Consider the following 26,135-nt stretch of genomic DNA (forward strand, 5'->3'; position numbering starts at 1 on the left):
ATACTCCCCGGCACTGACGTTAGCATCCAGAACTTTCCATGAAGACTTTTCAGACTTTTACAGTGACTGTCGGTCTTGAAGCTATTAAACCCGGAGCTCTCATGTTCACTAATGGACACACTGAAGTCAGCAAAAGGAAGCATGCTCGGAGTTCACTGAGGTCTTGCTCTTGCGGTGGGTCCACTGAATTTATTAGAGCATAAATTGATTTTTAAATATGCATATTAATTTTTATCAGCGCAGTCTTCCAAAACAAACGGCAGGTCTGGGCGCATATTTATCGCCCTTTCTGCAGTAAATGAAGCTCTTTATCCGCCAGCCTGTCCGAGGAGCCATTAGCCCTGGGCCTGGGTCAATACGGACCCTGTGTCTGTGGGCAGCCATGGAAGAGTCCCCAGCCCTGCAGCGGCCCAGCCCTGACCACATCACTCCTGCCCAGGGAGGAGACCACAGAGGGCTGCCAGAGGGAGCAGAAGGCAGGCCGCTGTGTTGGGGCTGTGGGTGTTTGAGCAAACAGTCTCTCCAAACAAGCTCGGGCAGGCAGTGCAGTGGTGGTCAGAGGGGTGGGGAGGGAGGTGTGTGTGTGGGGGGTAAGGTGGGGGTAACAACCTCTGTGCCCCCAACCGACCTTGCCTCTTCATGTTTTATTAAGTGAATCGAGGTCATTTAAACCATATATTTGCAGTGGAGCCGGGGGGGGGGGGGGGGGGTGTTTGTGGTGTTTTCCTGTGAGTGCGTGAGGATACTGGTGCTGGGGTCACGCAGACAAGATATGGACACCGCCCGGAGGCTAGCTGGGGTCTGGTGGGTGGTGGGGCAGGATGAAGCAGAGATGGAGGCCCCATCATGGAGGCGTGCTAGAGAATATGTTTGATTGTCAGGCATCGAATGGATACATTTCACGGACAATCTTCCACTCAGTGGCGTACACTGTGGTACCCTTTCATAAGGCCACTGCTACATGAATACTTCTTGGAGATGTTTATCTTGAAAAACCTGGTCCTGGTCCTAGAACAGCAGACTTAGATCGACCAATCCATTTTGGTCAAGGACTTAATTCCTAATATCATACAGTTCAAAAACAGCCTCTGTCAGTCTTTCTGCCTGCCCTTCTACCTGCTTGTTTGCAAGGGTGCCTTTCTGCATGCCTGCCTGCTTGCAATCCAGTATGCGTACATGTTGGTCATTAAACTACCCTTGCCAGTAGATTGAAAGGACAGGGGATGTGGATAAATACCTGCCATATCATAACAGATATGGAGGATATGTGTGTCTTTCTACTGTACCTCCACTGCCAAATAACTCTCTCTCAGCCTCTTTCTCTGTCTGTTTCTGTCTTTTCCTGTCTGTTTCTGTCTGTTTCTGTTTGTGTCTCTCTCTTTCTCTGTTTCTGTCTCTCTCTGTCTCTCTCTGTCTCTCTCTGTCTCTCTCTACCTCCTTCTGCCTCTCTTTCTCCCCGCAACACACATGCTTGCCCTTTTAAGGTTACTGCGGTGTGTAGGATGTTACTCATAACCGAGCAACACACCTGAACCAGTGAGTGAATGAGAGGCCTGCGCGGGGGGAACAGTTGTTTTTACGAGTGGCCAGCCTCAGGGCCTTCAGTGTTTATATAAGCCCCCCCGCTACGAGTCACAGCTTTTATATGTCCAAAAAAGCTCCTCTCTCTTTGATGTGTTGGGGGGGGGGGGGAGTCTACCATACAAAAGCCACAAGAAGGAGAAGGAAAAGGCCTTGTATGAAAAGCATAGCATTAACATACCTGCAGCTAAGCTACAAGGGGAACCAGACTGCACAGCTTTACATTTGGGTCGCCAACCAAATGCTGAACCCGCGTTTCCCCTGCTCGCACAACGTTCCCCGGTGACCCCGTGGGCCGGGGGGAGGTTGGCGTTCTTACCATCCACGGGGCTGATGTAGTCGGGTAGATGGGCCGCCGCCGCCGCCGCCGCTGCGGCCGCCCCGGTCTGCAGGAGCAGGTCTCCGTAGGGACTCCTCTGGCTGGCCATCAGGTGATAATACTCTGTAGGGTTGGCCCCTGGCGGGGGAGGGGGCAAGCTGAAGAGCGCGCGCTCCTTCAGATGCTCGTGGGTCACTGAGGAGGAGAAGGGAGGGAGGGAGGTGAGACGGATGGATGGAGCGACAAACCGGACAAATCAGATAACCAGGGGCTCGTTTGGGAGATTGTTCCCGAGGTCGAAAGAGGGACTCTGGGGAAGAGGAAGGAGAAAGCGAGCATATTTCTGTGCTTCCATCCCTTGTAGCGAAATCACTTGTGACAGACATTTTGAAACACACACGCAAGCATACCAAGCCATAAACGGTGTCCGTAGTGGAAGGAAAAACCTTGAGCACAACGGCAATATTGATGTAGAACGTGTTAACACCTGCACCCAGTAAACCCACATTTAAAAGTGTCAGGGGCTATAAGAGTGAGAGATGGATTTGTTTGTCTTTCATCCCTCCTCGACCCACCGAGGGTTAACCATGACCATGTTCACCCCCCCCCTCCTCCCCCTCCACCTTTCCCAGCTTCCTGCTCTCCTTTCACCCCTGTGGATGTGTCATAGGCTAATGTCTCCCTAGCTGGTGAGCGTGTATGTATGAAGGGGAGGGAGAGGGGGGCGGCGGGGGTGTGTGTGTGTGTGTAGGTTAGGGCCCCTTCTTCTGTGTTGCCAAAACCACGGCCCACACCAAAACTGATCCATCACAACCAATTAGACCTGGTGGTGGTAAAGCAGAACAGGCATGTGTTTGTAAGGGGTCCAGCGACACAGCCAGAGCCTCCAGCTTCTCCATGCCTGCCGTATCACATAATCACTTCCAGCCAGGGGCTTTGTATGTGTGGACAGACTGTGTATGCGAATGTGTGTAAAAATGTGTGTGTGTGTAAGTGTGTGTGTATGGGGTGGGTGGGGGGGTGGAGGGGGGCATGCCTAGACACTGTGCTGGGGAGAACTCGATAGCAGTCCCCGTGAGACCAGGTCAGTAGACAACTCTTCAGACAGGAACTCTGCCAAGACATTTACCATCACTTCTTACGTTTTTGTAATTTTTTTATGTTGTTATTCTTTTAAATATAAACCATCAATTAAAGCCAGATGTGATGTGTCTGGTTTTGCAGGACAATGACTTTGAAAACAGGCCCTCATTCAGGTATCCTATCTCCGCATCATCTCCTGGATGCTTCGCTGCGCTCCGCGGCTTTGAGCACACTTTATTTATGTTCCCCTCGGCCTTCGGCCCCCTCCATTTTACGCCATACTCTGCTGCCACCGTATCACTGACAGGATCTCTTCCGCATTGCTTCTCCTGAAAGCAGGGGAGCCATTACTGCCGACAGACAGAGAGGGCTGGGTGATTTATCTCAGGCTCCTCTCTCCCCACCAACCTGTTGTTGTAACAGGGCTGTGAAGACAGGCCTGTCAGCATGGGAACTCAATACAGGCTTGGCTCTCCGCCTCTCTGTTTGCCTTTGTTCATTTCCATGGTTTCCGATACCCAAACATTTGCTCACACACTTAAAACACATTTAGGGAGAGGACTGTAGGGAGAGTACTGTAGCTTTCCAGTGTGTACAAGTAGCATTACACCGTCTCTCTCTCTCTCACACACACACACACACACACACAAACTGCATACGCATGAAACCGGCTCACACTCACACACAGGTGTTACACGCTTAAACAGAAACACACAAGATGCAAGTTTTATGCTGGTGAGTGTAATAGCTGTTAGACTAATTATCAAAGTGGGCTTGATGATGTGGTGAGCAAACTTGGAAGTTAAACTGTGAGAGTGATGTGGAATGCCAAACAGTGTTGAAAGTGAACAGGATACATTAAGTCTTTCTTCCTCCCTCACTTGAACCAATCATCTCCTCTCAGCACCTTAGCGTTGCCCTGACTTTATATGTACTGTACATTTATTATCCCACACTAGACAGGGAACCTACATTTAGAATGTACATCATTTGTACGCAAAGCATGACACGAATGACCTCCAAAGTGATATCTTGACTCGGGAGTGAGTCGATACACACTGTACGTTGGCGTGCTGAGAGTATTCGTGGGTCTTACCATCCGCAGGGCTGAGGCCACGGGCGGCCGAGATCATGGAGAGGGTGGGACTGCTGTGCATGGAGCGCAGGTAGTGCTCCATGTGGGGGTTGACGTAGGGGTGCGGGGCGCTGAAGGGAGACTCCCCTGTCCCGGCAGCGTGGGGAGACAGCCGGATCAGGGAGATGTCTGAGATGACCGGGCTGCCCCCGAGTCCTGGAGGTCTGAGAGAGAGAGACATGTACAGAGAGGGAGGGAGGGAGAGAGGGAAGGAAAGAGAGAGACAGTGAGAGAGAGAGGTGCAGAGGGACAAAGAGAAATGGGGAATGTTACGTTCAATGTTTTTGGTCTGTCTGTCTCTTCGCCTGCCTGCTTCCCTTCCTGCCTGTCTGATTGGCAGATCCGCCTTTGGAACCGAGTCCCTCCTGATCCACTTCCAATCCCTTCCCTTTATTGTTCATTCCTGATGTAATGATCCCTCCTTGTTGTTGCACATATTAAGGCCTGCGGCGCTGAACAAGTCCAGACCGGGGTGTTCAGACTGCAGGCGCATGAAGTCTGCGGTTTGGGTGGGCACGCTCGACCTGTCTGGCATGAGGCCTGTAGGGCACTGATAAGACACAACACATCTGTATGTTCAAACCAATCTTCTCCCTGGCCACCTCCTGGCTGACTGCCAGACTGACATGACGACGGCATGTTTGAAGTTGGCTAGCCCACAGGTCGAATCAGGATAGGCAGTAAATCCGTCGTCAGTAAGAGGGTGAGTGGAGGTCTGTTTGTAGGAACCTAGACAGAGAGGCGGGAGATTTCGCTGTTACCTTCTGAGGGCAGAGGAGTGAATGACGGGCTTGTGACCGTCTGCAGAGGTGCTTCGTTAATGGGATCCCGTGTGTGTTTGGTGTTTTGGTTTAGTCTACGTTGTGGAGAGAACGAAAGGAGAGAGCTTCTGTACTCTGTCCCTTTCTCCCTGGAGAAGAACACACTAGGCAGGCACAGGCTCACGGGCGGAGAGGTGCAGTAAGAGAAAGGATGAGGAGAAGGAAGACCGGTCACAAAGACCAAAGCAGTCATGTGTGGCCTACTTTCTTAGTTGCTCAACCTGATAAAAAGGAGCAGGTGTATGACTCACTAAACTACGGTCCTCTGTACTGCAGAGAGGGCCTTGTACCAAGCAGTAGAGATGCAGAACGGTCAACAAAAAACTTGCTTCAGACCTCTGCATTTGGTTCATAATGAGGATATTTTAGGCAGAATGTGTTCATGGACCACCTTGACATTTTTTGTTTGACCATCCATTAGTTGAAGCAAATTATAATTTCCCGTCCATATACTTTGACCCTGGAATGAGAAAGCTGTCTCTGCAGATTCATTCTGGTAAATGGGTGCGATTGAGAAAAGGTTTGAGCACGGATACCGTTTTTCTTTCTACGTTCTGCAGATTTCTGTAGTGATCCTCTTTGGCTGGAAGCAGGTGATTGAGAGGGGCATGTCCACCTAAACTGAGAAGGCCATGTCTGAGGTCCAGCGTTTTTGGCAGGGTCTTGGCTCACCTCAGTCTCCCATTCATACTCCCCTCTCTGTGTGGAGGCCAACCTGCAGCCAGCCCAGCCCAGGCCCAGGCCCTGTTTCCAGTAAATGCCTGCAGACTAGCAGCCTTGTCTGTGGGCCAACTTTCTGCTGTCAGCCCCCTCTGATGGAGCCCAATAAAGAGCTCTCTGTTCAGGGAAAGCTGAGAAGAAACAGACGTTCCATACACAAAAACACGCTTCCCCCTGCCTCTCCAAACAGGCTGGCAGCCTGGCACAAGACCCTCAGATTATCTCGGGGTTCCTCTTCTGACGCTGGTCGGTTGCACTGGCAACGGACAGCCCTCAACCCTTCTCTGTCTACATCATTCATTCATTCCCTCTCTCTCTCTCTGGTACTAACTAGTAGTGGTGGGGTCCGTGGTGGTAAAAGCGGCGATCCAAAACCCGTGGAAGAGTCCGAAGGGTCAATCCTGTGGTCCGCACCTCCGAATCAGAGGTTCCTCTTGTGTTGTAGCCCCTCTCTAGAAGAGAACGCTAAAAAAAGTTGTCTATCAACACAGCTGTCAGGAGGCTTATGTTGAGTTGTGTTTTCACAGTGGATTTGGACCCCTCTCAACTATTTGCAATATAGTCAAAAGTTGCAAAAGTCACTAAGCTTAATTGAAACTCTGAGTGTCCCAGTAGTGGTTGCTGGGAATACTGCCATATTTTTTTACTGCTCTGGCCCCCTTCCCTACCTCATATTGAAGTTGAACAGTAAAACTAACAACTATTGGTAGAAACACATTTCGTCTTTACTATCATATATTTGTTATATTCCCATTTTCTGTTAACAGTTTAAAAGGGGATGTGAGATAATATCTCTTTGAGAACTACCTGAATTTCATACTTTCACAACAAAGCTCCCAACAGCAAAATGCTGTGTTTGTGGAAGGGCCTTTCATCCCTTACAACCAAAAATATTTGTCTCTTCGGCTACAGCACAGAATGTCAACACATACTGTGTCCACAGTAAATCACGTTAACTGCCTGCTGCGTGTTTGAGTCTCTGATAATAAGGTAAAATTTACTACCTTACCTGTCAGGAGGCTACAAATACTAGACCTCTCTGACAGCTACTATTATTGAAGCCATGTCGATCCGCCCTCTTTCTGACAAGACGTTACTTGAACTGTTTTTTCCTCAAGTTCCTTAGTCACAGAGGATGAATGCGAGTCTGGGAGACGGGGCGCTGACGTTCACCTGGGCCTGTCATTTAAACACAGCTCCATCATAGCAGTATGGGTGGCTCTGCTTAGGTAAGATGAGGAGCTGGACCGAGACAAACAGACAAGACCCTCTCGTGCCGTCGCCGTGTCGGCAGAGGGAGAGAGAGTGATTGTGCCCGTCCCACCAAACACGACACATTTCCACTTTGGGGAAATTGTTGTTTGCGTCACAGTGTGATTACACAGGTGCCCTCTCCCTGTCATCTCATTGTTGAATCTCTCGCGTGTGATCCGGACAAGGTGTTGCATGTTCGGATCAAATGAAAGGAAATGAGTGAGGGCATAGCTGCGTGCATCCAGAATGACAGCTAGAGTGGGGACATTTCTAAGCCCAGTTAAATGACTGTACTTCCCCCCCGGACTAAAGAAACCTTCCCTTGTATCACATCTCCATGCCTGGATTTTCTGGAAGTATAAGCTCCCGTGTCAGCTCGGCATGGTCTGTCTGTCTACTTTCCCTGCCTGCATTAGTCCCTGCCTGACCTGCCAACAAGTCAGTATTTGCCTCTCCGGCATGTTCCCTACTGGCTCAGTAGATGAATGATGACGTGACGCGCTCTCATCTGTACTTCTGGGCAGCTAAGCCGATTGAGATAAATCACCCCGTACCCCACAGGGGCTGCGGGCGGCTACTAACATAGTTGTTTTTGGGCCCTTCATAAGGATGCCGAAGATTTGGACCGTAGCTTGATGTAGTACTCCTTAAAGAGAGGCTTCGGTGTCGGACAAAGGGATGACCTAGAAACATACAGTACAGTTGGAGTAAGAAATCTAATGAGGTATGGGGCCTGCATGGAAGGCAATTATCTATAATCCTGCCTCAACACCGAAATCAGATGTTCAAGCATCGCTAAATCATGTTTAGAGCTTGAGCTAAATCACCACCCGTTTTCCTCTATTGATTTTCAGCGGTGTGTGATTGATAGCTGCTACTGTTCTTTCATGAATGCATTCCTCACAGTATATCACGAGCACAGTCAAAATCCCATTGGGTCGGAGATGGCTAAAACTAACATGGTAAGAAAACAGTGTCAACACACTGACAGCCAATCAGCACGCTCAGGAACCAGCTCCACTCCTTCCTACGAACAACCACACCAAACAAAGACAGAAAACACAAATCGTTGATCTGGAAAGCCCATTTAATTAACACATTCCATGTTCAGTCTTGAAGCGACTGACTGACTGGTGAGCTGGACCGCATCTGTTTGTGTGCCGGGGCGGTGCAGGCCGCAGTCCAGCCACACGAAAACCTTGGGTACATTTCAGATTTCAATGCTGCAATTTCCCCCCCCCCCCCAACTGCTTCCCGAAAACCATAAATACCAATCCTGGAATGAGTGTGCAGATCTGTTTTCCTCATCCCTTGTGTTGTCGTCGATTCCCTGGAAACGGAAAGACTGGATTTTGGATACTAATTACCCCCTCAACCATGTTGGCAGAGGCCCGCTTCCCTGACTCGTGGGCTCACACAGCGGATGCCCGCCAGCCACAATCTGCAGCGCGCTCCACTCCAGCACTGCCTCGAGAGAGGCTCCTGTGCTGTTTCACAAAGGAGGTGCCAGTCCACGACTCAGCACCGCAAAGCGGCCCAGAAGTTACACGGGCAGGGCCACCGCACAGGAGTCTGAACGTCCACGCCGGATGGATCAAAAGACGGTGGAAGCTGCCTTCAGTTCGAAGGAGAACCACAAAAGAAGCCCTTCCATCTTCCGGAGGCTTCCATGTCAGGCAGGTATTAAAGACGCAGCGCCTACCTGACTAGAACAAGACAGGGATCGGGAGCAGTCTGATAGCTCTCTCTATGACAGCCCTGACAGAAGGAACTACCTTCTCATTACGGACGACGCAAACAGTGATGAAGGGGCCCAGTGAGGAGACGCCACATTCAGGCAGACAGGACAGAAACCCCTGACACTCCGCTGGGACAAGGTAACAAAACGGTGACAGCGGGCGCAGACACCCCCTACTTCATTTGTAGAATAACGCACCGGTAATTAGTTGAATTTGGCGCAGGCACAGGGAAAGACGTCGAGATCAGGGTCTTGATGAATTAGGGGTACACTGTCAAGACCACATCACATTAATCAGAGAGCCAGCGTGCGGACAGTGTTTTCTCTCCTCCTCCCTGGTCTGGCTGGTGATGAATGGCTTTGCCACAAAGTATGTATCACTATCACATCTGTGAATTTAAATGTACCACAGTATTGCCAGAGACCTATTGATTTTACTCCTACCTCCCTATTTGAGGCTTTGAAGATAAGCAGTGGTACAGCATTGTTAAAGAGGCCTAACTTCTAGCAACACCAAATCGAAGACTGTGAGCAAGCAAATGTGTCATGGACTAATTTGCACAAGACAGAGACACACAAACGTGTGGTGATTAAAAAGTGTCCCTGTTTTATTAATTTTCTATGTACAAACTGTTTTTTTGTCTGTGTCACATGAAGGAATCGAATCATGGATTTGTGTGTGTGTGTGTGTTCAGAAATGACTTTACACAGTATGTGTTGTCTTATGTCTGATGTTTATTAAAGGTTGCCAGAGACAACATCCATCCTGTAAGGGAGATAAGCTTGAAATATATTTGTCATACACATATCTGTGCATGAGGAATCCAATCTCTGTGGAATAGGAAGAAGACGTGTCCTGGCAAAACTCCCTAACTCTCTGGACCGTGCTAGCATCATGCTAGCATCGCAAAGCCATCCAAGTCCTACACCGTCAGCAAGGAGGAGAGGCACGAGAGGAAATGTTAACATTCTGTTGTAGCAGTGCTACCCTGGCTCCTTTCTACTCCCCTCTCCCCAGTCTCATCTGTCTTTGATAGGGAGCTGGCTCTCTCTCTCTCTCTCTCTCTCTCTCTCTCTCTCTCTCTCTCTCTCTCTCTCTCTCTCTCTCTCTCTCAGCGTGAGAAAACTAGAAGCTTCTCTCCCTTGCTGGAGCTGGTGAGAGGTGGGAGTTAGCTCAAATACAGTTCAACAGGGTGGATACAGGCCTTGGAACTCGTAGCTAGAGTATTAGGATCACATACTCATCCTGTGCCACAAATTGAAATTACGAAAGGCAAATATTCTAGATTGTCAAAAAAGGAATATATACATACATCCCATGGCTTTCTTAAAGCTAGGCATATTTCTCTCCCTTCACAGTGATGAAGGAAGTCAGTGTTCAACAAAACCATAACCTTACTTTGGGACTCCCAAACATCAGCCCCTAATTACTTAAGCAAGGAATGCTTACCCGTGCATGGCGTGCAGGGGGTGTGGCTCATAATGGTACCGCCCCTCGTGGTGCCGCATGTCGATTGGGATGGGCGTGTGGAAGGTGGGGAAGAGGTGGTGGGTACCTGACGTAGGAAGGAGAGGAAGAGTGAGGAAGGAAGAGACTTCAAACACAACTTTCAAACAGGATATTTCAAAGGCAGAAAAAAGCTACAATACAAAGGACATGAATCTCAGAGCTGGCTACGCAGTTTTGTGTCAAATATTGGCACTATCACACAGGCCAAGAGGGATAAATAAATAATCAAAGTCATCCTGAGGAATCCTACATCTCTGACATGAGAGAGATCTCACTGAGCCTTTGACAAAGACCTGCAGCCTTTGAACTGGGGAGAGTGAGGCGGTGTGTGTGTGTGTGTTGGGGGGTGGGGGTGGGGGCTATAGTGGTGGTTGGGAGAAACCACAAGAAAGAAATACTACTGTCCCAACACAAGCATGGAATAACTTCATGAAAAAGGAGTGAACCACTTCCTCAGTACGGACGGAGATATCCAATAACCACTCTGGAAATCTTAGCATGAGCATGCAACCAAACTGTTAAAGGCTGCACAGTTTTAGCTCAGTCAGTGCCTGGGGAGAAGGTCAACAGCTGTACTCTGAGAGAAGTGAATCAGCCAAGAAGTATGAGGCTTGACTGACTCTAGCAATGAAGTGGCCCATCACACACACACACACACACACACACACACACACAAACACACACACACACACACACACACACATGCACACACAACATGGGGTGAAACTGGACCATTTACAGTTCCCATAATTCTGCAGTAATTGGGGCCTTCCAGTCTGTCTGGTGTGGGGCCATTATTAACCTGCCATCTCTAATAGGGGCAACAGAATGTAATGTGATGATTGTGTTTTTTATGTGAGACGCAAAACATTCACAAATCAACAATTTCCTGCAGTAAAAAGTTGATGGCCTAGGGTAAAAGTAGTTAAAGAACTACACAGAACTTGACTTGTTACGGGGATTACACAAAAACGTTTTGGGCTCTTTATAAAGTTACGGAGAGATCTCCAAACTTTTGATTCAGTTCCTCGTTTGAAAATCCTCCTTTTAAAATATGTGCATCACAAAAAAAAACAAAAATCAAAGAGGTTACTCAGCTAAATCCAAACAATAGCCCTGATTGACTCCATAAACTACAGGGTCACCCAGGGTCTCTTTTGTATAGCTCAGCCTAGTATGTTTGTGCACTGCCGCGACGCAAAAGAGAATGACAGAGAAAGGGAAAGGGGCGGTGACAGAGAGAGATAGAAAGAGTGCGAGAGAACGGTAGAGCGGCAGAAAGAGAAAAAAGTACGAAAGTAAAAGATAAATTGAAAGTAAGAAAGAGAGAGAGAGTTGGGGGGGGGGGTGATCAGTTGATCCCTGGTGTTATATTTAAATTCTTTGTGCATCATATGCATCAGTGAGTTAGCAGAGACCACCAGGGTTAAAGGGCAGGGGGGGTCAGGGGGGGGGGGGGGATCAGATCATTATCTTTGATTGAGAGGACCTGTGGGACTTGGGGGAGTGGTAGAGGGCACTGCTTGGGAGGGAAGTCTGGGGTGCAGGGTGTTGGGGTGCCAAGCCGAGGCTACAGTGGACCTACATACCAGGAATGGATGGCAGCTGGGACTGAGGTTTGGACTGACAGCTGCCAGAGAGCTGGGCCCAGTACAAAGACATAATCCTGGGTTGTGGTGTGTTTGAAATCATGGTACTGAACCGCTTTCTAAAAACGTGTTTCTCTCTTCTGTGTTTGACATACACTTCAGCTTCATCACAGCACAGAGACTGCTGAAACCATAGCTATGAAAACTTTAAAATGGTAATACAATTCTTTGCCTAAAGGCAAATGTGAGGTGTTATTTTTGGGGCTTATGGCAGACACAAAGCCAGACATTACAGGCACTTATCCCTGATTGAGCCTATTGTTGGAAAGATTGCTTCTGTTGAATTGGACCTTCCTCTAAGCCTTCTAGAATGTGGCAATTGGTTAACAGGAAAATAGGTCGATTGTTTGAAATTCCCTGACCGGTACCGGTGTTTTTAACTAAATGACAGTTGACTTGCAAGGAATTTGTTTACCAGCTGACTATTATCCATCAAAGAAAACGGCTACATCTGTTCTCTGTTTCAGCCGTTGACGACATGATGTATAAAACACACCTGACAGGCGAGTTGCGCGGCGGCAAAAACACGAGAAGAGGGAGAAATCACCACAACGCATCGGTATAAGTGAAAATGCCGCTCTCCGCCTCTCGATGTCCAAAAGGGCCTCATGTTTCTGTGAAGCCCTGTGGCTGGATGCCGGCCAACAGGCCTCCCTCTCATTGTGTGAGACAGAGGAACACTTAGGAGTCAAGTTGTATGCCACAAAGTGAAAGAGGCTCCCAGTAAAAATAAGTAATGGGGAATGAGTTTGGGCAGAGGAGCTAGCCCTATTCAAACGTGCCCCCTCTTCGCTCTGTGAGTGCACGGCACATCTCTGGGGGGGAGATTGAGGGTTTAAGAGAGGGCCGGGAGGGGAGAGGGGAGCAGAAGGGTGAGGTGGGCATGGGTCGAGGAGATGTCAGTGGACCAGTGAGCCTGGCGGGGTAGATGATGACCAAGAAGACTGGGACAGTCTTGAAAGTCATGTTTGAGGAGGATTGTACACACGCACGCACACACCAAAACACTAGGGGGGGGGGGAGGGGGGCATCCCAGTAGAGACATCCTGGTGCTGAGCTCCTGGAGCTGGAGGTGGGGACAGGCTGAACAGACGCTTCATCACCCAGACAGATGCATTGTTTCCTGGGCTAGCAGGACAACACTAGGCAGGTACCTGGGGGACTCCACTGGGACCTTTACCTGGTATACTGGGATCCTAGCAGCGCAGCAACACAGACATACGCCCGCCCTTGGCTTAACACATTCATCCGTCTTAGGAGCGCTGACACCTATACTCACATCTGCCAGAAGAGCACATAGCACTACACACCGGTCACGGTTGAATTTCAACAATATTTGTTGTTGTGGTCATGCTGCACAGCATAGCTATATCCTACTGATAACACTTGTGGCTCCTGCTGAATATTTCGCCAGGTTTTTAGATCTGCAATGTTGACAACCTTGAGCATGTCCATCTTTTTCTCAGTTTAGGTAAACCTGGGACCGTGCAGGCTTCTGCTGCACTTTTATCTCCATACCGATCACCCGGCTTGATCCACTGCAGAGGAATGTGCCTTTCCACAGTGCTGGTGCTTGTTTGTGTTCACGGACATATCTGGGGGCTCCTGGAGTTCTCTTAAGTTCCATCATAAGACATTGGCTGGAGATTTCTCGACAAATATTATTGCTCCTAACCCCCATAATAAGGCCTGAGATGATCCAAACATCCTGTCAGAGACCTGTGAGAACCAACCATCTACTCTTTCTTGTTTGGGTCTTAAGCCCGGTTTGATCTACCTCTTAAGACAATGCCAGGTGTTAGACATTAACACAGGGCACGGACAGGTTCAAAGCGAGCTCTGCGGAGCGACGGATGGGGGAGACACAGAGCCTGTCCAAACGAAGCCTGAGATCAGGGCCAGGCTGAAGAGGAGAGCAGAGCGGGGGCTCATCCTCTGAGGAAGCACTCTGTGATAATAACAATATCCTGAGAGGCCAGGCCTGGGCAGGGTAATTAAAGCAGCTTTTTTCTCTCTCACTCCAAGAGGGGTGAGGGGGGAGAGGAGGAGGAGAGGGGGGAGGGAGACTCAGACAGGAAATTCCAGCAGAATAAGCTGGATGGGGTCCTAACTACACAGCGCCATGCCAACAGCTACACACACACACACACACGTCCCTGTCGTCCTCCACTGCACTTTGAGAAGCAACAGCCCAGAAACGGTTGTGTTACTAGAAGCTCCTTGGTGGCCTGCAACTTGTTACCAGCCCGATCAAAACAGGCCTTTTCCTAGTCCTCCGTATCCACACTGTCTCTCCAGTCTGCCTTGTGGACTAGGTTAATGTCTCTGTGTGTTTAGTCTGACACTTCACCAGCGCTCCACATAGGTGAACTCTGCAGGTCTAGGCTGCCCAGGGCTGCTGGTTCCTTCCCAGTTTGAGGGTTAGCCCTGGCGACGGCAGGATTAGGGGCTTACAGCCGAGCACGAAACCACCATCACTTCTGAAAGGAGGCATTAATACAGTCACTCTTGCATCTCAACACCCCTCGGGGCTGTAAAATGACACCCTTTTTATTGATAGCGGGGATTTTGGGCAGAAGGTAAGTGGATTAGGTCAGGGTCTCCAGCCCAACACTTGACTTGTAGAAAGGAAATTCATTAAGGCACATATAATCTCTATTTGTACGTAACGTCTACAAGACTGAAAAAGTGTTCTGAAATCCCCATTAAAATGGAAACATTGTTTTTTGGGGGGCTCTTTTGAGTGAGCTCTGTGAAGTGGTGGGTATGGTCTCACTTTAAAGTCCTGCAACCTTTTATAGTACATTAGGAAATGAGATGTTTATACTGAAATGGAACAATGTCCATTAGGCTCCAGTTGTAGACTGGCACACATCCACACAATACAGTTAGCTGACTTAGTCATAAAGAGGGGAGGGAGCTGAAGTGAAACCATGTTGAGTCCTGTCTTTGAGATCAGCCTTCTAGAATGTGTGTTATAGCAACTCCTACGCAAGATTCTCGGGATGGTGCTAACTGAGGTTAAGGACAAGGGTAAGTGGACAGAACATCAGACATGAGTATTTCTAAACTGAGCATAAAATGCTTTGTCTAATTGATTGGATGTGCGTTGTGAATAGACAGTGGGAGTGTGTACTCCACTGTGTGTGTGTGAGCCGTGTGTGTACTGCATGTGTGAGTACTGGCCGTTAAGGCCCAGGCTGTGTTTACATCCCGTTACCATGGGCACCCGCAGATGTGTACAATCTCCATCAGGCGTAGTGTAGTGGGCTCAAGTGCCTTTCCTGTGCATGTTTACAGAGCCGAACCCAGCTGGCTTCTCTCTGCTGTGATCCGTCACAGTCAAACAGCAGGCCGCTCTCACCCAATCACTGCTCCCGATCGACCCCCAAACCAGCATCCACATGATGCATCACCTTGACGGAAGGTGCCGGACTGGCTCTGCTAATTGTCCATAGGCCTCCGTGGTCCTCGGACCTCACCTCTTTAACACCACAGAGAGCTAGCGGTGGATAGTGTGTTGAGGGTAGGGGGCCAGGGGACTTGGTCGTAGGGGGAGTATAGCTATCAGCGCAGGCCAGACATGTCTGGGGATCTGGGGCTAACGACCACCATGCATCACCCAGCTGAGAGCTGGACCGGGCGCAGGAGTTGAGCGGCTCTGATGCGGGCGTTTACAGCTTCGGGGGGATCCGTGGGGTAGTGGATGTAGCTAGCGGTGCTGTTAGCATGCTGTTAGCGTAGCGCGGGTCAGCCTCAGGGTTAGCCAGCCCAGAGTGAGGGGGCTGAGGGTCTCTGTAAGACTGATGAGCCGTCAGGATAATCAGCTACCTGACAACGGTCTGATTTATCACCTGCTCTCCCAACAACCCTGCTTAACACACAGGTGTGGGCCAGATTAAGTCATTACCTCACAGAGCACAAAGGCCATTATCACAACAGAAGAGATAATGGTAAGCAGACTAGGAAATTAGTCAGGGGAATTAGGTTCACGTAAGTGAAGCAAGGCCTATTCTATATATAATAACTATGACTAGTGATGTTTCGGGTGGTAGTTTGACCATGTGTCTGTGTACTTCTATCACGATGAGCTTTGCTGAAGGTCTTTGATAATGTACCGACAGAGTCAAATTGTTCTTAGCTTCAAACTGCGGGAACTCAACACAGCACCCAGGCTCCGTCTAGTGCATGGCCTCTAACCCTTGAGTCACAGCTGATAGACAAGCTGCCAGCCCTCAGCACAATGAGCAGCCTCACGGCCTGATGACGGCATAGTCAGCGCTAACTCAGCAACCTCCACCCCCCACTTCACTGAAAGAGTCTTATTTAAAGGGGAAAGGAAGGGGGGGGGGGCAGGGAGTAAAGGAAGTATCCTCAACTGCAAATGCGTGGGAGCAGGGCCCGTGCACATCAATCTGAAACTAGTCTTTGCTGGGGGTCACCCTGGGGTTAGCCCCCCCCTTTCTCTCCCCCCCCCCCCCCCCCCGGGAAGCCTGCAAACTGGGGCTCTTACTATCTCAGGGCTGGAGAGTGTCTCAGGGACAAGACTGCCCTGGACTCTATCAAACTGCCATGCAGGGTCTGTAAATGTGAACTCTATTTACGAAACAATACACATTTTTTGTGTCTGAACAATAAAGGTACAGTCTAATGTCAACCCAGAAGTCTATTTTGAAACTAAAGCACTCAAGGAAAACATTCTAGGGAAAGTTCCAGAATTTTCTGTGTATATCACTTGAAAGTTTGGAGACTATCAGGAGTGCCAACTTTGTATTCTGCTGGGCAATGTCTGCCTACTCATTTCACAGCATTACAAAGGTTGATGGACTTTACATTGCCACTTCCAAACATCCACAACAGCTTTGCTCCATAACTGTCTCTGCCTCTGTCTAATTCATCTATCACGATGAGATAATACCGGTCCGCTCAAACAGAACACAAAGATCCAACTTCCCTCCCTGCAGTCTGGCCCCTCACTCCAGGGAATTCAGCTGGAAAACTATCTCACTCTGGGAATTTGTTTTAAAATCACTAATGAGGAACAGCTGCACAGGCTTGGAGAGTCTCTGTGTGATTGGTTTGTTCTCAGGTGCTTTTCTACAGGCGAGTCAGACAGGTCGTCAGCAGCGGACTGCGGATCCCCTTACACACATCTTATTTTGGGATCTCTGAACATTCTGTTTCACACTGTCATCATGCCTTCCAAGTACACAGAGAAAAGGATACATTTCATGTAGTTGAATTGCGAATAAAAGTTCATTCAAGATTCGACTAACTTTGCAGTTGAATACTGACTCATTGTTATAATGTGATTATATTATTTGTCAATTTTTGCAAAAATAATACATTCCCTGTGGATGCATGCATCCATTGCTCTGAGTTGAGTAAAAGTAGTAAATAAAGCTCTTTAAAAGTAATGTACCAACGTCACATATACGTTGTAACCCCTAAACTGTCCAATCCTACAGCAGCTGAGTTGACCACACATCCATCCAACACAGAGACATTCGAATGATTTATGACAGGCCTTTATTTCATAGCACTTTTATTGCACAAACTCACCGCCTGTGTCAAAGCCCTGTAGCCACATACAGTAGATAATGAATTGTGGGGAGACTTCCCCCTCCCTCCCCCCCCCCTCTCTCTCTCTGTCTCTCTCTCTTTCTCTCTCTCTCTCTCTTTCTCTCTCTCTCCCTCTCTTTCTCTCTCTCTCCCTCTCTTTCACTCTCACTCTCTGTCTCTCTCTCTCTCTCTTTCACTCTCACTCTCTCTCTGTCTCTCTCACTCTCCCTTTTTTTCCTCCCTCCCTTTTTTCTCTTTCGGAGGGCCCAGCGGAGATTAGGCTGTTAATTAGAGCATCCGGGTTGGTTTATATGGAGGCAGTCAGGGGTGGGGAGAAACCGGGGGATTTTCCAATAGCTCAGCATGGAAGTCCGACACTGAAAGGGGACCAAGGAGAGGGGGCAGGGACACAGAGGACCTCTCTTTCTTCCTGGACAATGGGTGCGCATTCTTGCTGTTGGGTGTTTACTAGGTTGGTGGACAGAGGAGCTGTTTACAAGCTAGGCTGTGTCTGTGAAGCCCCGGTTGACCTAGGTACATAGGTTGTGAGAGGGAGGGGTTAGGGGGTACATGGTTTGAAGGTTGGGGGTTGTTAGGTAGGACTGAGGCTGGGGGGGTGGGGAGGGGGTACTATGGTCGTGTTCTCGATGGGTTCGGTGAGTAATCACAAAATCAAATGGCGGCCATGCTCTCCCAATCTTCTTGTTCCAGTTAGAGAAAAATAAACAAACCGTCTTGCTTTCACGCTGGAGTGAAGGAGGAGTGGAGAGAGTTGTGAAGGAAGAGCGGGGCAGGGGGAGGGGAAACAAGAGGAGGGCACAGAGTCAACAAAGGCATGAATTCAAAGGCTAACTTCAGGATCTGCCAAACGGGCTCCTTTTTGTGTTGTCTCTCCTGGAATAGTGTGTGTAAGTACAGGGACCCTCAGGCAGAAGTGCTCCTCTTCCCCAAACACTAAGAGAGTTCTAATATACTGTCTACAGCACTCCGAGCACACAAAAGTACTTAGCGTGGTTTGATGATCCGCTGTGAGAAAATATTTGGGAAAATATGTGCTCTCCAGACATAGAGAGAGGCTTCCTCTTGGATGACTGCAGGTTTAACATCAATATTTTTGCCCATTTAAACTGTTGAAAATGAATGCCAGTTTGTACGGGCCTTCAGTCAATTGGCATAAGTCTCCATCGTGTTACTGTTGGTGCCCCAGTGTAGGGTACCTCCCTGCCCAGGTCACATGCCAGCCTCTATCTAGCAGCAGCTTAGCTGGGGAGCAGTCAGTGTTTACCTGGCGGTGATGCAGGTATGGAAGTCAAATAAACAGGGGGTTATGAGTAACACATGATGCATTCTTCACTGACACACTGGCAGAAAGGTGAAAATATTTAAAGGGGGGGATCTGGAGGGGGGGAAGAAAGGAGAAGTTGAAGCGTGTCAGTCTACATGTCTGTCTTCATTAGCCTACACTTAGAAGATTGGGAAGGCCACCAAGCAGACATGTGTGAGGATTATGTCATTAATTAATGATTTGCAATGATGTGAGACCTACAGCTACTGAGGAGCACTGGAACACTAGAAGGGCCGCGGGTTGAAGGCCATGTCAGTTTCCTTACAAGGATCAAGGAGATACACTTTCTTCTTGTAACTTTGTTAAACTTGTTTAGAACAACCGGTCCAGTCTAGTTCAAAGCAAAGCAAAAAAATAAATTATATATATATATATATAGTTCTTAGTCTCATGTTGATTCTTACTTGATAAAACCCTATCTTTGTGTTGACGAGCCGGCAGGTGAGACCTTAACAGACTCCAGAGAGGAAGAAGAGTGGCTGGGACGTTAGTCAGCTACAACAACAAGGCTCAAGATAAAGAGTCGTTTGTCACTGCATCCAGTGACAATGCATTGTGTTATTTTTAGAGCTGCCTCTGTGGTTCACTGGTGTGACTCTGCAAGATCAGAGGTGACGTGTCTTTTGGGGACTTTGGGACAAAGTGTGTTTTCTTCAAATAAGAAAGGGCAAAAGTGCACTATCCAACTTGCACTTTATCATCCTTCAGCGTGTCTTTGCACACAGTCATTCTTAAAGCATTCTAGAGCGCAGTTGACGTTAAATCTGCAAAGCAAATCTACACTTCTCTGATGGGATTGTCCACCAAGGGCCCTCCAGAAGGATCTAGACTGGAGGTTCTAGAGTGTTTGGAATCACGCCCAGGAGTCAATTAAGACCCCACTACGGCTTGTTCACACACACTCCTCTAATCCCTCTCAACACCATAGTCAATATTGTGAGACAGCGAGGGAGTGCATGCCTCCGTCCTCCTCCCCAGAATGGCCCCACATCGTGTTATATTGATCTAAGTGTAAGCTGAGGAGCAGGAGGATGGAGAGGAGCAGGCAACAGTCTGAGCAAACAGTCTAAAAGGGTCTGGAACCCTCTCTTTATCCTGACCCCCCCCCCCCCCCCCGCCACACACACACACACACTTACATCTCCTGCCCGAATCACCTCTACAGTCCTGTACTCTGACCCAGTACCATTCCCTGCCTGTTTCATCTGTTTAAAAGGACAACATGCGTAGTATTAGGATTCCGAGGGTGCGCTTGTTTGCAGCTTGCAGTGTGCCACTCTGCTCAGACAGGTTGGTGAGCTGTTTTAGAAGACGGCCAAAGGGAGTCGATATTGTGGACGACTGAAAGGGTGGATTGAGATGGTGAAGTTAAAGTCTGTCTTCATAACCTCGTCCCCCAGACTGGACAGGATGAAGCATGTGGAGGCTGTGGTAAAGGGTCAGCGACTGACAGAGAGCGTATTCAATGGAGGCTGTCACAGCTGAAAGTGAGGGTCATTACCACATCAAATACAGGCCGGCACCTTCATTTAGTAATCACTCCATTAATGACAGGAGAAATTACTCCTGGAAGAATGAAAAGTTTGGGTATGTGTTCGAGGTTCAAGCTTTTTTGGCTTGGATCCTGTGGATCAAAGAATTTGTGTAGGACCTATAGTATGCATTTCTCTTTACATCTGGACTACATTTCCTTGTGTATTTGCTGTAGTCTGCTTTACCATATCATGGTTTCATAGAATCTGTCAAAACACACAAATGTCAAGGATGAAAAATTATATCTCCCACTAATGCCAATTGTAAAATACTCCATACTTTGCTTTGGAAACGGCACAATCAAAAGAATAGTGATGACAGCAATACAATCAAGCCTTTCTACATGCAGCACTCAGGTTCTGATTAAGGCTGTAAGTCCCTTACCAGGGTCCTGTGTAACCCTACCTCACCAGTCTGAAGCACAACTTCAGCTGTCGTTACTGAGATGCAGAACAGAAACGGAAAAAAGAAAAGGCAGTTCTTTCAAAAACCTTAGGTAGGCTTGATTCAATTTTGTTCTTTTAGATTGACTTGATTTAGTTGTATGAATTTAACTGAGAAGTGTGTAACTGGGCCCACAGAGAAATCCCAAGGGAAAGCTTCCAACATTCTTCAATTTTGTCAAAATGGCAACATAGGTTGTACTATGTACTGTATGTATTTCAATGCACAAGCCTGTTCTAGTATGGTAGCATTGTTAACATTTTAACAACTAGTGCACAGTGCCTGTGATGCAGTCGGTAACACACATACATTCCTGGAATTATAGTATAAATGATCAAGTGTTCTCTGCAAGTGAAATAATTTATCAGGCAAAAGCATAGTGAATTCATCGCAACACTCTGCCCAGGACTAAATCTGAAGAAATCCAATGTTAAAAGTCAATGACAAGATCTTGAGGAACGCCTCCATCCATAATGAAGACACACATCTGGTCCTTCGACAGCGTTGCCTGGGACGATCTTAATAGGGTTAATGCACAACACCACTTGTTTTTCCAAGACTCTGATTAAAAAGCATTTGCTTCTCCCCTCAAAGAAACCCCCCAATCTGGAAGCACATTGAAGTTTAACAATCGCCGCCGCACAGCCTTGATGAAGATCCACATGTGCTGCAGATGTGTCTCCTGGGCCAACGCTGGTTCCTCGTGATGGTGGAGGTTGCCTCATGCTGCCCCTATGTTATTCCTGGCTCCCTATACTTTAAAATAAGCACCCCAGACACATCTGAAATCTGGACAGACGAATGAATGAGCCTCTCATACTGTAAGTGGATTGTGGGTACCAAACACCTTGATCTGAGAAACCACACTTGCGTGCACATATTACATTTCCTTAACAGTTGCTATATTCTTATTTTTCTAATATAGGGAAATAAAAGAGTGCTGTACCTCACACAGCTTGCAGCCCAAACTCAAGAGCTTTCTTTGCCCGATCTATGTTGATCACTCATGCAGGCCGTTCAACCACAACCCATGGATGTGATTTGGGAAGGGAAGGGAGGGGCACACATATCAGTGTGACTGGAACCTTTTCCGACAAAGATGCTTAGTGCAAAGATGCTTAGTGCGCACACCTGTGCGGCAAACCATGATAAAACGAGCATCTTGTATATTAGTACTTTAGGCTGTGTTGGAAACTGAAGGTGGTTAATTCTGAGCCATTCCCATCAGTGTGTTTAAGAGGGAAAATACTGCTCAGTAAATTTGGTGTAAAACTTGAAACTTCAGAACAGTTTCTTCTCCCCTAACAGCTTCTTTACTATGAGGTAAAAGACTGATGGAAAAAAATGTGCCAGCTTGTGAAAAGAGTTACAGTTTAGCTAAAATACCAACACCGACACAACATTTAGAGACCATTTACCAATGAAAGAGGAGAGGTTACGGGAGCAATTTAGCACAAATGCCCAAATTGGGGTCGATATGTACATTGTTATTGTGGTTGTGTCGAATGGAAATGCATACGTTTAGTATTGATACAATTTAATCTGTCTAACTAAGTTTTCTTAGCGAGCTCTAAGCCAATTACTGTCTGTCCTTGTCTGACAAGCTGCCTGCTCAAATTCTCCTGAACACGGGGCTGACTAGACAGGCTCACAAGGCCCCATTTAGAAAATGAGAACGACTTCTCTAGAGCTGGTAGACACGAACACCTGCAAAAACGATATTCTCACAGTTTATCTGACTCTGACATGCTCTAAATTTGACTTTTGACAACACTATAAGACGGTGTATCAAAGAGATCTGTGTTAGACCTTTTTGGCACGAAGACAGTAACAAATGGGCTTGACAGTGTAGAGTTCTGAATGACCTAATTCAACAAAATGCCAGGCCTTCAGGGATCATCATACTTATATTGTAAAGTAGGTAACTTCTATAGGAAACTCTTGCCACTTTCAACTAATGTAGGGTAACATTCATAGGCAATGGACGGCAAGTTTTTCACACACAACTCAACACAACCCATCCCATGTAAGGCTTTCTACACATTCTTGAGTTGAAAGCATAATTGCAAGTATTTCACTTTCATTTGTCTCAATTGGAAACCATACAAACTGAGTTGTCAGCAACTGCACTGTATACGTGAATGTCTTATGAATGAAGTAATGGAGAGATGGTCTGGCCAGTCTTCCCTTCGCTCCTCCTGGCTATTGGCCTGCCTGTTCATCCCTCTCTCTCCTCCTCCCCCCAGGCCCAGACTGTGAGTCTCCACCAACAGAGCGAGGCCTGGCAGACGGAAGAAAACATTACCTGGAGCACAGCACTAACTGGCCAGAGCCCAGAAACCCCACAAGTGCTAATGAACAGGGGAAATGAACAGGGGGAAAGAGCAAGTGAAATAAAGAATGGGAGGACATTTAAAGTGAGTCTTGTCAAGCCCACCAGTTGTGCTGCTGACAGAGGCTTAAGGAACTTCCTTGGGGGTAATTAAAGGGTTATCCTACACAATGAAGAAATTAAACAGTAAAAACTCTCAGGGCAGATGACTGTTTTTCTTGCGAAGACAAGGAAGCATCTAGAAAAGTAAACAGTCTCCTGACTTTCGCTGGGTACTCTCGCTTGGCCTCTCTCTCTGGGTGCCGTGGGAATTTCAGGGCAAGTGTTATCCTTCCTGAGAATAGGACTGTGTTGAATAAGGAGGATTTACGTAGCCTTTCACTGTTAAGTATCTCCAACCTCGCTCTGCCAAAGCTAACACTTTGAGAATGTACAGTACATGGTTCACATCAATGTACTGAATATACACACACACACATTCTCATTCCTGCACAGGCACATGTCAAATTGACTCATTGGTCTGAGCCAATGTGTGGTGTCTCATGGGTAAAAAAAAACGACTACAAAAAGTGTTAAGCCTGTATTCCCGTTTTAATTAAATGAAATGAAAAATGCAAACGTCCTCATCACACAAAGGCTCATACATGTAATTCTCGGCCTGTAGCTGGTACCGATGTTCCCCTGACGACTAGACAATGAGGCACTCTGCCACAACATGTCAGAGAACACCATCTCTTAACCATGACTGTTTGATACCATCCTCACTATCCCAGATAAGATAACGGCCATGTTCAACTGTCAGGCTGAGGAGACTGGGAATGCGTTTCCGAGAGTTATTGCACAAGTGTGTGCCTATATGCGTGTTTTGGGAGAAGGACGAACATGTCTGCATCTGCTCTGGCAGAGGGATGACCCTGTAACTCTTTGAAGCCCCAGCCAGGTATGCACATGCATAGCATCCACTGTGGGAATTCACCTAGCCCACAACACTGGCTTACTGACAGAGGCCCTTCATTCATATAACAGAATATGGTCAAATGTCATAATGTCTTCTCCTGATTTCATCTGGTTGAATTTAGGCTCTGGTTCAACTGATCTGTGCTGCCTACTATATGAACTGGTTTTTAGCAACAGTGCACAGCTTGAAGATAAGTTGAAATAAAGATAATGTTTAGCATATAAAACACGTTCCATCATTGAAAATGAGGGGATTCTATCTTGAGGAATATCCATAATTGCCAAGACAAGTATATCACACCATCATTGTATCTTTTCATCTCCACCGGCTCTAACGAAAATGACTATGTCTATCTCCACGTTACTCCTACGACATTTCTCAGAGTTGCCTGATGTACGTGACACACATAGACAAACACGTTTTCCATTTGGCAGCCTGTTGTCCTTGTTTTTTTTGGTGACCATGGCAACCATACATTGAGCCAACGTTGGTCTTTTTGGCTATGCTGTGATTACAGGGTATAAATATGCCCTCAGATTTAGGCTCAGAACAACTCTAATTCTCAGTAAGGAGAGAAGGCTCTAAAGCATTAGAGCACCAAAACAAGTCTCCCATACCAGACACAGCTAAACAGCATGATTTCCAGTGTAGCCTACCAGTAAAGACACAGGGATTGGGCTAGGGCTAGGCTAAGTTAGGCTGATGGGCTGGTCGGTTCAGTGCTGCTGGGTGGACTACTCCCTTGTGGCCCCTGGTTCAGCCAGATCTGCTTCTGATCCAGGAGTCGTAGGCCGGTGTGTTTGTTATCCCTGGGCCCTCAGCATTTACACAGGCAGCCCTGTCTGCTTATTTTGCTGTTCGAACCGTTTACTGTAGCTCGTCTGCGTCCTGTCCCTGGAGCTGGGCCAGTCTCGCCTGCGACAGCAGGTGTCAGGGACATTCCCCCTCGTGTGTCTCAGACAGGATTCATCCTGCTAAGGACCCAACCACAAAAATACTGGCCACGTTGCGATTCTCGAAAACGTTTATGGAATCTGTACGCCTCCTCAAAGAACCGAGCTACTGGCGGGCCGACCGAAGCGTCCGACGAAGGTGCCTGCAAACAATGTTGAGCCTTTGAAGGGTTTGGGTTTCCGTTTTTTCCAGGCGTCTTCCTACCTTCTAGTTAACTGTGCACAGGTGCAGGTGATGATTAAGAGCATTGTGTGTTACTTTGTCCCAAAGCTCTAAATAATAATGCTAATTGCTAATGGCTCAAAATTGATGCCCCACAGAGCCAGCTCTGTAACCTTAGATCTGTAATTATCCACAGGTCAACCTTCCCCCAGGAATAATCCGAGAGTCAGCGGAAATCTATTTCGTCTGTGAGCTTAATAGAGCTGCAACAACACAGTTACAATAGGCTCCCATTCTGGGAAGGCTATTGTCCAGTGTCTTCTCTTCTCAGGCTGAGTGACAAATGAGTCATTACGGAACCGTTGAGGATGTAATGACCTCAGGTGACTCACACTTCATAAATGGATCGTATCTCTTCCAACCAGAATGGCTCAGACTTTTGCTCACAGACATGCAGGTCTTTTCATCTGTATATTGTCCTTTTCTACCCCCAACATACGCACGGCTGACTCCAGACATGCACTTCTTGTCATGCCTCTGTGACCTCTTACTCTCCTGAGCTGGGAGTTGTGATTGGCTGCGCTGGTCTGACTGTCTATCCCACGCTGACCACAGCTGTGTGTGTGTGTGCAAACTCAAAGAGAGAGAGAGAGATAGAGAGAGAGAGAGAGAGAGATGTGGGGCGAGCACAGCAGACCACAAACTGTCCTTCCTCCCACTCCGTGCAGCCCTCAGGAACAGGCCTGTTTACGTAAGCACCTCCCGTCAATGTTTACAAGTCCTGCACATTTTGTTTTAACGTGTTTAACTTCTCCAAAGTTTATTTTGGTTTACTTCAACTGTGAGTGTAAAGGCTACACTGGCAGACAGAAGAAGGAACCAAGACGTCAGGCAGTGGAATAAGTGTGTGTGTGTGTATGTGTTTGTGAGTGTGGCGTGAGGAAGGGGAAGGAGGCTGGGGTCATCCGAGGGGGCACCTGGGAGAAGACGGGAGGACAGCAGGGCAGGCTGGGAAGACAGATTTGAAACAGGAAG

The 26,135-nt window shown here is 47.8% G+C and overlaps 1 protein-coding gene across 1 annotated transcript in view; it reads right to left on the minus strand.

Annotated features, from left to right (window-relative positions):
• gli2a (GLI family zinc finger 2a) overlaps positions 1-26,135 on the minus strand; it is a 58,327-nt gene that overhangs the window by 16,016 nt on the left and 16,176 nt on the right. Inside the window, exons 3-5 of the mRNA XM_084689532.1 lie at positions 10,102-10,207; positions 4,080-4,282; positions 1,901-2,095 (exon numbers count right to left, since the gene is read on the minus strand). Coding sequence (XP_084545658.1) covers positions 1,901-2,095; positions 4,080-4,282; positions 10,102-10,207 — 504 coding nt within the window. The remainder of the gene's footprint in view (positions 1-1,900; positions 2,096-4,079; positions 4,283-10,101; positions 10,208-26,135) is intronic.

This window comes from Hypomesus nipponensis, chromosome 23 (genome assembly GCF_054491055.1).
Source record: "Hypomesus nipponensis isolate SF chromosome 23, ASM5449105v1, whole genome shotgun sequence".
NCBI classification, from domain to species: domain Eukaryota; kingdom Metazoa; phylum Chordata; class Actinopteri; order Osmeriformes; family Osmeridae; genus Hypomesus; species Hypomesus nipponensis.